At 41.9% G+C, this 12393-nt stretch overlaps 1 protein-coding gene across 2 annotated transcripts in view; it reads left to right on the plus strand.

Annotated features, from left to right (window-relative positions):
- CAMK2A (calcium/calmodulin dependent protein kinase II alpha) overlaps positions 1 to 12393 on the plus strand; it is a 164849-nt gene that overhangs the window by 134480 nt on the left and 17976 nt on the right. Inside the window, exon 14 of one of the 2 annotated variants that reach the window (XM_075856171.1) lies at positions 10403 to 10435. The exons of the other annotated variant lie outside the window; for it this stretch is intronic. Within the exon in view, the coding sequence (XP_075712286.1) occupies positions 10403 to 10435 (33 nt within the window). The remainder of the gene's footprint in view (positions 1 to 10402; positions 10436 to 12393) is intronic. 2 annotated transcript variants of the gene reach the window in all.

The raw sequence follows: 12393 nt of genomic DNA on the forward strand, positions 1-12393 counted from the left end.
AGCATAGGTCCTCCTTAGCGAGAGACGATCTTTGTAACTGCTCTCCTCTTTGGCCAAGAGATGAGGATGCTGATCAGGGTACCCCCCTATATTAACTCCGAATTCCCTAATAGGCTAAATGAAAATGGGTTTTCTGAACTGAACAACCCCTTTAATGCTACAAAAACTGAAACCAGCCTATCAGCCTGTGTTATCATGAATGTTATACATGATGGGTGCTAAGGTGTTGCAGCCACAACAGCCGACTAATATAGATGATAAGCAAGTGAAAATAATGGCAATTGCTGATGACCCCTGTAAATGGCAGCATGTATTACATGTAAAATTGGTACTGGCTACTCTGTATATGTAAACCTACAAAAAAACTCAAACAAAAGAACAAGGGAGTACCCACTGAACTGTATAACAACCTAAAAGCACAAAAAGCAGAGGGAACATAACATTCTAATGAAATATAAGGATGTAAGCCTACCACGTATCGTCAAAAAATATGAATCTTTATTGATAATAAATAACAGTACATGGTAACACATAGATGTATATAGATACACTGAATAAAAAACAGGTCATATATGGAGAGCAGCATCAGTGTGGTATAGATGTAATAATACCCAGGGGTAAACAGAACAACCCATCTCAACTAAACGTCCCATACTCTACTTCACCATAATATACAAAGCATTTATAACTGGACAAAAATGGCCAGGTAGCCAGATGAATACTATAGGTACGTGAAAATAAATAATGAGATGTGCAAAAGGCCAGACATAAATACAACGCTGATCAAGCACTGGTTAACTAAAGTGAAGTAAATTATCAAAATAAATAACCGTACCTAAAGACATGGTAGAGGGAGGAGGAAACGTCAGGAGATGTGGCACAGAAAAAACACCTCGACGCGCGTTTCGCCTACGACCGGCTTCGTTAGGGGGCTAACGATACTAAAAAGTCAGGGGTTTAAATAGAGGTGCTGGGAAGCACAAGACTAATATTCACCTCTATTTAAACCCCCGACTTTTTAGTGTCGTCAGCCTCCTGACGAAGCCGGGCGTAGGCGAAACGCACGTCGAGGCGTTTTTTCTGTGCCACATCTCTTGACGTGCCCTCCTCCCTCTACCATGTCTTTAGGTACAGTTATTTATTTTGATGATTTAGTCACTTTAGTTAACCAGTGCTTGATCAGTGTTGTATTTATGTCTGGCCTTTTGCACATCTCATTATTTATTTTCACGTACCTATAGTATTCATCTGGCTACCTGGCCATTTTTGTCCAGTTATAAATGCTTTGTATATTATGGTGTACTGTTATTTATTATCAATAAAGATTTATATTTTTTGATGATACGTGGTAGACTTATATCCTTATATTTTATTAGGGTGTTATGTTCCTTGTGCTTTTTGTGCTTTTAGGTTGTTACTCTGTATATGTAGGTTGAATAAATTTTACAGCAGCTGTTAATTTAACATGCTATGTACTAACATTTGTTGAGGCAGGGGAACTTTGATGTGTAGCTTTTAGAACTTCATTAATAGTTTATGTTTCTTAAGGTTCTATTACACTGGGCAATTTTGGCCGGTGCAACGAACGCTGATCAACGAGCGCTCGTTTACTCCTGTCACAAGGAGCAATGGATGGGGACGAGCGATCGTTACTCCGATCGCTCGTCCACATATATTATTATCATGTTAGCAGCGCGTCTCCCTGTTTACACAGGGAGATGTGCTGCTGACAACGATAATATATCAGTTTTATTAAATGATACTACCAGCAGCTGCTCGTTCATCTGCTGATCGCTTCCCTGTTCACACAGGGCCATTATCAGCAATGAGCGTTCTATGAGCACTTGTCTGCCTGATCATTGGCTTATGTAAAAGAACCTTTAGGCTAAGTGACCCTATCGCATACCTTAATTTTGTCCACTGAAATATAAATTAAAATATTGAATATCAAATTATCACATTAGTACTTGGGATAAAATGGTAATAGATTCTTGATTAGATCTGGGGACGTATTGCGCTATGCTGTTATGTTATTTATACCTAGCTGCAGTCATCTAATAGGTAATTATTATCCCTACATAAATAGCGTTGACCTCAAAGCAGTGTGACAAATTTACAAGACATCTCATTTATTTATGGCTTGTGGTTTAATATAGCTTGTGTGTTTTGTTTAGCTTTTTATTTTTATTTTTTAAATATTCTGTTACTTATTTTGTCGTTTGCTGGGTCTGCACACACATATCATATCTTTAGATAAGGACATTATGCAATAATTTTATTTCAGTGTAAATTAAATAGCTCTCTGACCACTAGAGGGCACCTTAAATCATCAAATATACTATTTTACACTGACCCAGGAGATGTTATTTTAATAGATGAAAGAGACAAGTGGTGGTGATAAGTGGTCCTATACAGCAGGGGCGTAACTAGGAAACACTGGGCCCCATAGCAAACTTTTGACTGGGCCCCCCTTCCCAGGGTGCCACACACAGCCCGCCCTTGTAGATAGTGCCCCTTCCTGTGGACAGTGCTATACAGCCCCTGTAGACAGTGCTATACTGCCCCCCCCCCTGTAGACAGTGCTATACAGCCCCCCCCTGTAGACAGTGCTATACAGTGCCCCTTGTAGACATGGCTATATAGCCTCCCCAAACAGTGCTATACAGCCCTCCATGTAGACAGTGCTATACTTTGAAGTATCACAAAGAGGGACAAACGATGTGGCGTGCAGCGGCAATTTTTTTATTTTAAGCCACGCCTCTAATCCCACCAAATCCCTGCCCATACACACCCGGTTCAGCCCACACAGTATCATGCTCCCATAGTGCCTCCCACACAGTATAATGCCCCCATAGCTGCCACCATACAGAATAATGCCCCCATACAGTATAATGCCCACACAGATGCCCCATACAGTATAATGCCCACATAGATGCCCCATACAATATAATGCCAACAGAGATGCCCCATACAGTATAATGCCCACACAGATGCCCCAAACAGTATAATGCCCGCACAGATGCCCCATACAGTATAACGCCCACACAGATGCCCCCATGCAGTACAATGCCCAAACAAATTCCCCCATACAGCATAATGCCGCATAACTGCCCCATGCAGCATAATACCCCCTTAGCTGCCCCCACTGTATAATGCTCCCTATAGCAGCCTCCACACAGTATAATGCCTCCCATAGCTGCCCCCACAGTATGTTGCCCCCATAGCAGCCCCCACAGCATAATGCCCCACGCAGTATAATGCCCCAATAGCTGCCCACACAGTATAATGCCCCCCATAGCTTCCCTCACAGTATAATTCCCGACACAGTATAATGCCCCATCATAGCTGCCCACGTAGTATAATGCCCCCACAGTATAATGTCCCCACAGTATAATTTCCCCCATAGCTGCCCCCACACAGTATAATGCCCCCCATAGCTGTCCCCACAGTACAATGCCCCTCATATAGTAAAATGCTCCTATAGCTGCCACCATATCAGCCCCCCTTCCCTACCAAGTATAATGCCCCATAGTGCCTAATAGAAAAATAATAACAAAATTACTTACCTATCACCATTCCCCCGACGGGTTGTGGATCCTTCTCCTCCAGTCTGTGCGGTGTCACTCAGCGCAGACAGGCGCGATGTAGTCACTACATCGCGCCTGCCTGCGCCGAGCCGCTCACGGCAAAGGGAATGCTGGAGCATGGGGCCGTCAGCTCCTTGCTCCAGCATTCACGAAGAAGGACCAGCGCTGTCTGTCTACGGGGGCCCTGTGGGGCTTAGGAGCCCGGTCGCAATTTTGACTGTATTCGACCCATAGAGCTACGCCATTGTTACAGTACCTCTGCCATAGTGTTTAATAGCATCAGCGTCCAAAGTACGCAGACACTATTGAATGTGGCATGACTGGCATCTCTACCACTGTAGCAGCCATAGTGGCCGTTAGGGGCGCCTCCGGGCATGGGGGGGCCGTGGTGGCTAGCAGCACAGGCCCACCATGCTGCGGGCCCCGTAGCAGCCGATATGGCTGCTACAGTGGTAGTTACACCACTGCTATACAGTACATTGATGTAAAGATGTAAATAATCTGCTGGCAAATATCTAATGTATCAGATATTGCTCTAAGGACTATAACCTATTTTACATTTTACTCCTATCATCTTTGTTATATTGCCTTTCACTAATTATTCACAAGCTTTAAAAAAATCATTGAAAGGAGAAAGAATTTGTATACAGGGTACTTGGGTAATATCAAGAATGGGGCTCCTACCAAGCCACATTCTCACAAGACTTATAGGTGTCTTGGATTGAGAGTAACTGTGAGTGGTGCTCATCTACTTCCCAGGATAGGACTTCTTGTATCAATGTTTGAACAATAAGAGTCTGACCCCTAGGACCCTTCCTGAACACCCCCAATGAAGGGGCCGCAGCGGTCCTGCAGCTACCACTTAGCCTTTATTGTTTACACAGGCACAGCGACTCTTCCATGCGGGCATCTTTGCCTGGTACTGCAGATCGTCCCATTTACTTGAATAGGACTCAATTGGACAAGCTACGGCACCAGGCAAAGCCATTTCTACGGATGAGCCACTGTGTCTGTGTAAACAATGAAGGGGACTTGGTGCTGGTAGGAGTGCTGTGGCCCATTCATTGTGCTGATTGGCATTGGTTCAGGAGGTCGGATTCTCACAGATTAAATATTGATGTCCTATGCTAAGGATAGGCATTTAGACATCATAGAGGTGGGTCCCCTGCTCGGTCTCCCCTCTATGAGCAAGAATGGAGAGTGGCTCCAGCTCTGACGCCCCAAGCCTGCCCATTGTCAGCGATTCATTTGAATGTACAACATGTACTACAACATTTCTCCTGCAGTGGCCGCTGCAGGGAAAATATATAGTCAGAGACAACTAATCGCCATGCGGCTTCTATCGCTAAAGGGGTTATCTTCATGAGTAAACCTGTTTAATAGACTTTTTATTGCAAAACTTGTATTCATAACTTTAGCAATATATAGTATATACTGGCATTAACATTTAGTGGACATGTTTCACCATTGAGGTATTTGTTCCTTTTTTTTATACTTTTATAATTATAAATTGTTGTAACATTTGCAACAGATTCATAGGTGTCAACAAATATCTTCCAGAGTGACACTGATGTGATAATTACAGAAGGCAGTCATTTCATTGTCATTACCATTATACGCCTTTCAGTGTTGGTTAGATTGTAGACTGCAGCTTTAATAAGAGGGTTGTGTTTAGCTCTACAGCTCAGGACTGTACACCCACCATATGTTGCACTTCCTCTGCTTACAAAGAATACAAATGCTGCCTGCAATATGCATGTTCATAGAAAAAATATTCAGTTTTGCATTTTTTTTTTTATAATTTCTTCCTTTTTTTATTCGTTTTATGCTGTTTTTAGTTGTTGAATTTTGCTGCAAACTACTATAAGTGATTGAAATAATTGACACCAGGTTAAGTATATACTTTATGTCTATAGCTAATACTATAGAACAGTGTTTGCCAACCTGTGTCTTTCCAGCTGTGGCAAAACTACAACTCCCAGCAGGCACTAACATGATGGGAGTTTTAGTTTTGCCACAGCTTGAGAGCCACAGGTTGGGAAGTAGTGCTATAGCGAAAGGTTAAAGAGATTTTATTGAATGTGGAATCTGATTGGACAGGCATATTTGGAGCTTCTGGGATATACATCTCATCTATATCTGAGAGAATCCCAAAGATGGCAGGATCCTGCTCTACAAACATATGACTAAGGAGGAATAATAGGAGCCATCAGGTATATAGTAGTAGCACAGTGAAATTGTTGAAGAACCAAGAAGAGAGAGGCACTTCCAAATGAACAATTCCTTTAAAGCCACTAAAAGTAAAGCGTTCCCTTGAAGCATTTTTTCAGAAAATACCAGAACATTGTTTAAGTAGCAATTACCTAATATAATGTTATTCTTGGAATTGCTCCTGGTACCTTTAAGAATGAATTGAACACACAGCATTACTGATGATAAAATTTGAGAATGCATCTGACCACTACAGTATTCAGTTTATGGCAAAATATATTCTGTAAATGGGACCTGGAATAAACACTATTTATAAAATCATCTGTAGTCTCCAGAAATTATCAGTAGCTTACTGGCTCTATTCTGATAATGGGAGATTGCTATTTAAAACATATCTGTCAGGTTTCCTATCTGAGGTTAGCACAGGATAGAGGAGGAAATGCTGAGCTCGGGGATATATAGTCTTCTATGATTTCATTCAAAAATCTGTAATTGCTGCCAGGACTCATAGAGAAAGCCTGTGAGTCCTGCTTCCCCCGCCCACACACTGCTGATTGATAGTTTTTCCTCTATGAGTTTGTATACAGACTGAGCTGTCAATCACTGTGTGTGGGAGGGAGAAGCAGGACTCACAGGCTTTCTCTATGAGTCCTGGCAGCATTTACCGCTGTTTATATGAAAATATTTAATCAAATCTATATATCCGCAAGCTCAACATCTCTCCCACAATCCTATGCTGCACTCAGATGGGCGATATGGCAAATCCACTTTAAGCACTTCTTAAAAGCAGCTCCAATGTAGCATCAGTTAAAGCCCCTTGTAGGCTTGGGATGGAGAGGGCTATTCAGCTTGTTCAATCAATATACAGTAAATAAGGTCTCATTTACACAGTATATCAAGTTTTACTTCCAACTAAAAGATTGTGTAATAATAATCAAAATTTGGGATTTTTGAAAATACATTTTATATATATATATATATATATATATATATATATATATAAAAAAACATTTAAAATAAATACCTTAACCAGATATTGAAGATCTCTGAATTGTTATGACATGTTATGATACTCCTATATGAGTGGTCTGCAATCTGTGACTCTCCAGCTGGTTGCAAAAGTACAACTCCTAGCATGCCCTTTACACCTTAGGCTGTCTGAGCATGCTGGGAGTTGTAGTTTGCAATAGCTGGAGAGTCACATAAACCACTGTTCTATGTGATTGTAATTATTTTGATTTTAGTATTTCGTTGCTTTTACTGTATGTGGATAACAAATGCGCCATAGAAACCAATGGACGTTTGAGCGCAATGAGGAGTCTTGGATCAGTAGACTTTGGTTGCATATGTGGTGAACACTGAACCATGATGTCACCACAGGTTTCTCTGCACTGGGAAAGTCATTGTAAATAATGGTCTTCATGAGGGGATTTCGGTTTGCTCTGAAGTAACACCTGTTGATTATCAGAATTCTAAGGACAGGTGACCAAAAAGGATCCCACCAAAAACGTTTCCTGTCATCAGCTGCGCTCCTGCTGCACACTGTCCTACCTGCCGCTTCCCTGCACTGCACACTGTATGACATGCTGTGCTCCATTTGCTGCTTTACTGCACTGCACACTGCTCCGTCTGCTGCTTTACCGCACCACATACAGTTCTACAGCAGGTCATTTAATGACAAACTCATTTAAAAGGATTTATCTCCTAGGAATCCTACCCCTAGTAACCAGACTGACTCAACATACTGATCTGTTTAGCTATAAGGTGGATTAGCACAGTGCTGACAGCAGATAAGTGGCAAAATCAAGCCAAATATTTTGTGAAAAATTCAATTTGGGCATTGCGCGCTTCCCTATTTCTGCTGCCTTTTCTGGTCTTGGTGGCCATAATAGTAAAGTATAGAGAATTCTTTTCATTGAATTGGTCTAACCTTGCAACTGTCTCCACAATCCTCACGGCAGGCCGAAGTTGTTTGAGGCGGGCAGTGCAGAACAGACAGGATAAGTCAACACCACTTCTGCCACCTATTGGCTGAATAACAATGTACCTCTAAGGTCAGGGGTCAGATTAATAGTATGGAGGCAGTACATACAGGTAAGATTTCCAGGTGGCATCCTTCTCTGGTATTGAAGGGACCCAAAGCCAACAGACCAGCTGAGTGTCAAAAGCCGTCAGTGGAAAGCAATCTGCTGTGTCAAGGAAAAATCCATGACTGGCACTGTGACTTCCATATGGTAGAAAGGGGTTCTATGGCCTCTATAGCCTTTAGTTATACACTCCCCTGTTATGGGTACACTGCATTGGGTAAAAATAATGGCAGATAAATCGCAGGGTCACATCATGTGTATGTTCCAAGGTGCAACTGCAACCTATGCACCACATATACATACGCTGCTGAAAAGGCACACAGTGATGTCACTGAAGAGAAATAATTCTTACAGTTGTCATAAAACATAAATTCAAAAATATAATGCACACAATAATATCCCATCACATGGATAATAAACACAGGGATGTCACAGTACAGAGACAGTAAAAGCAGTTATGTTACAATACAGAAATAAGAAATACAGTGATGTCACAATAAACTTATAATAAACACAGCAATGTCACAATACAAGGATAATAAATGGAGTGATGTCACAGTTTAATAAATACAGTGATGTGACAGTAGAGGGATGTCACAGTACAGAAATAATAAACTAATGTCACTGTACATGTATAATAAATACAGTGATGTCACAGTACACGGATAATAAACTTGGTGATGTCACTTTACATGTATAATAAATACAGTGATGTCACAGTACAAGGATACTAAATACTATAATGTCACAATACAGATATAATAAACAGTGCTATTTCGTTTTTTGCAGGGATAGTAAAGACAATAATAACACATTATACAATAATAAACACTGTCAAATTATAGGAAAGGGTTATTGCATACAGTGATGTCTCCGTATGGTGATAATGCACACAGTGATGCCACAGAATAGGTATAATAAACACAGTGATGTTACAAGAAAAGTTTATTGCACACAGTGATGTCACAGTATGGCAACAATGCACACAGGTATGCCATTATGTGGCATAGTGGCTGTTGAGCCCAGGTGTGACTGCAACCTTTGCACCCACTATAGACAGTCACACCCTTGCTATTTATGCTGGTTGTGACTGGATGGATTTGGGCTCCTTATTCGGAAAGCCGGCTAGATCATTGATTGTGTCTTGTCAGTAGAATAGCCATAGAGGCTGCAGAAGTGCTGTGTGCGTGGTACAGAATAAAGTACAAAGGACGTCCTTATCGCAGAATTTATGGATAAAGACAGAACTTCCTCCTTCATCCGTGGTATCTGAGATCAGCTCTTGGGGTCTGAATTTTGACATAATTTACTTACTTGCAAAGTTTGATCTCTACAGGAACCCTATTAACAATACAAAAATAAAAAGTAGACTATGCCACTAATCCAGTATGTTCTTGCTCCACAAATCTCAGCATGCTTTGCACTACCTACATGATAAGCAGCTTAGGAGCAAGTAGACACCAACCACACTAAGGGCTCATTCAGACGAGCGTGTATCATGTCCGCGTGACGGCCGTTAAAACAAAGGACTCATGTATTTCAGTGGGTTGTTCACACGATCGTTGTTTCAACAGAGCGTGTGAAGGGTCCGTGAAAAAATAGGACATGTCCTATTTTTTGAGCTTCACGCATTCCTCCATAGACTCAAGTTTATGGGGGATGCGTGACAACGCATCCCGCACGGGTGCACCACGGACGTGAAAAACTGCAGTTTTTCACCTCCGAGGTTGGCAACGTTCGTGCGAATGTAGCCTAAAGGCAATACCATATTAAATGTATGTGTTCCTATGAATGCGCATCACTCTGCATCTGCTCTCTGCTTCCATCCACTCTCTCTGGTTAGATTTTGGTCACTGTGATCTGTCCTGAGCCTTGGTCATGTATTTCTCTTACTTGTGTCACTCACTTTTGTGCAGGTTGACATACTGCTGAATGTTAGGATGCCTTATTAATGTATGTTCCCCGCTGTGATCCCTCCTCTGTTCTCTGACTGTGCTTCTGCTTCTATATGCTTTTCCAACATGTCCTTCAGCTCAAAACCGGGATGTGTAGATCTCCTATCCAACCACCCAACTGATTTTGTGCTCGAACCCATTGAATTTATCAGAATAGTTTTATTCACATTATGCAGTGAGGATTGTGGAAGACTATGTGCACAAGCTGTTCAATGGGTGATAGGGAACATTGATCCCCTCTGCTGGTGGCCAAAATAGACAATTCTACATAACCAATGCTGCATGTAGGGGGACGTCTGGGGATTACTATACCAAACACTTAGCTTTTACCCCATTATCCACCTCTTCATTTTGGGCATCTTCACTTTCTATGCTACATGGCTGTGTTGTTAATTGTTACCCTTAATGTTCCTTGTGTATTTTACATTCTGCTGGGGCTTCGTCTTGTGATGCGGCTTCTGCTTGTGGTCACTGTGCAGACTTCTGTGCTTTCCCCTGTGGTCACCGTGCTGCTGGCTGTGTGTCTCACTCTCCTTCCTATCTGTTCTCCTTGTTTTTCCAGAAAAGAAAGTCCAGTTCCAGTGTCCAGTTGATGGTGAGTCTATGTTTTGTCTTATTCAGTGCTGGTTCCTCTGGGTCCCAGAATGGAGCAATAATCTTCTTCACTCCCCCTATAAGCTGAAGGATCTTAATATATGTTCTCCCTTTGGTCCAGTGTTGCACCAATGGGATTCAAAATCCATATTTTGTCATCAGCTTACAGGGCGTTTTGGTCTGCTCATACTGGCACATTGTACTTCACAATATATTCATAGTATAGGTATAATAAGTTAGGGTGATGCCCCACTGACTTATTGATCGGTGAGACATGTCTATTCTTGGTACACTTGAGTAGTCTACACCACAGTTCTATAAAATCCGTGAGATCTTCTTGTGTGATACCAAACACTTCCTCTAAATCTTCACAATCCAATCATCAACCACTATATGGACAAAATTATTGGGAAACCTACACATTACACTTACAGAAGCTTTGATGACATCCAAGTATAAATCCATTGACATTAATATGGAGCTGCCCCCCCCCCCCCAATTGCAGTTTAAACAGCTTCCACTCTTCTGAGAAGACTTTCTACAAGATTTTTGTGTGTCCGTAGGAATTTTTGGCCATTCATGGATGGGGTTGAGGTCAGGGCTCTGTGCGGCCAATCAAGTTATTTCACATCATACTCCCCCCCACCATGTCTTTACAATTGTCCAAAATGTCTTGGTATGCTGAAGAATTAAGATTTCCCTTCACTGGAACTAAGGGGCCTAGGCCGACCCCTGAAAAACAACCCCATAGCATTATCCCTCCTCTACCAAACTTTACAGTGGGCACAATGCAGTCAGGCAGGTAATGTTCTCCTGGCATTCACCAAACCCAGACTCGTCCATCAGACTGCCAGATAGAGAAGCGTGATTCATCACTCCACATAACATGTTTCCACTGATCCAGAGTCCAGTGGCGGCAGCTTTACACCACTCCATCTGACGCTTGGCATTGTGCTTGGTGATGTAAGGCTGGCATGCAGCTGCTCGGCCATGGAAACCCATGTCATGAAGCTCCCGGGGCACAGTTTTTGTCCTGATGTTAATGACAGAGGAGGTTTGTACTCTGCAGTTATGGAGTCAGTAGAGCATTTGCAACTTTTATGCATTATACGTGATCTCCACTTTGTGGCTGAGTTGCTGCAGTTCCTAAACGCTTCCACGTTATAATAATATCAGTCACAGTTGATGGTGGATCATCTAGGGAGGAAGAAATTTCAGCTGACTTGTTACAACTGTGGCGTCCTATTACAGGACCACGTGGGAATTCAGTGAGCTCTTTAAAGAAGCTATGTCACCGTATTATAAGTGCCCTATCTTGTACATAATGTGATCGGCGCTGTAATGTAGATTACAGCAGTGTTTTTTATTTAGAAAAACCATCATTTTTGACCTATATTAGCTTTATGCTAATGAGTTTCTCAATGGACAACTGGGCGTGTTTTACTATATGACCAAGTGGGCGTTGTACAGAGGAGTGTATGACGCTGACGAATCAGTGACCAATCAGCGTCATACACTTCTCTCCATTCATTTACACTGCAGATAGCGATATATCTATATAGCTATTTGCAGTCACATAAACACACTATAACGCTACTCATGTGTAATGACAATGAATATACATTACCTCCAGCCAGGACGTGATGTGTATTCATTCTCCTGACCACTTCTGTAGCGTCTGTGTGACTTACAGCACAGCACAACGAGATCTCGCTGTGAATGACAGTTTACAGCGTAATCTCGCGAGACTACGCCTGCTGTATTGTAAATCACAGAGACGCTACAGAAGTAGTCAGGATAATGAATACACATGACGTCCTGGCTGGAGGTAATGTATATTCATTAGTAGCGTTATAGTGTGTTTATGTGACTGCAAATAGCGATATAGATATATCGCTATCTGCAGTGTAAATGAATGGAGAGAAGTGTATGACGCTGATTGGTCACTGATTTGTCAGC

This window comes from Rhinoderma darwinii, chromosome 3 (genome assembly GCF_050947455.1).
Source record: "Rhinoderma darwinii isolate aRhiDar2 chromosome 3, aRhiDar2.hap1, whole genome shotgun sequence".
Lineage (NCBI taxonomy): Eukaryota > Metazoa > Chordata > Amphibia > Anura > Rhinodermatidae > Rhinoderma > Rhinoderma darwinii.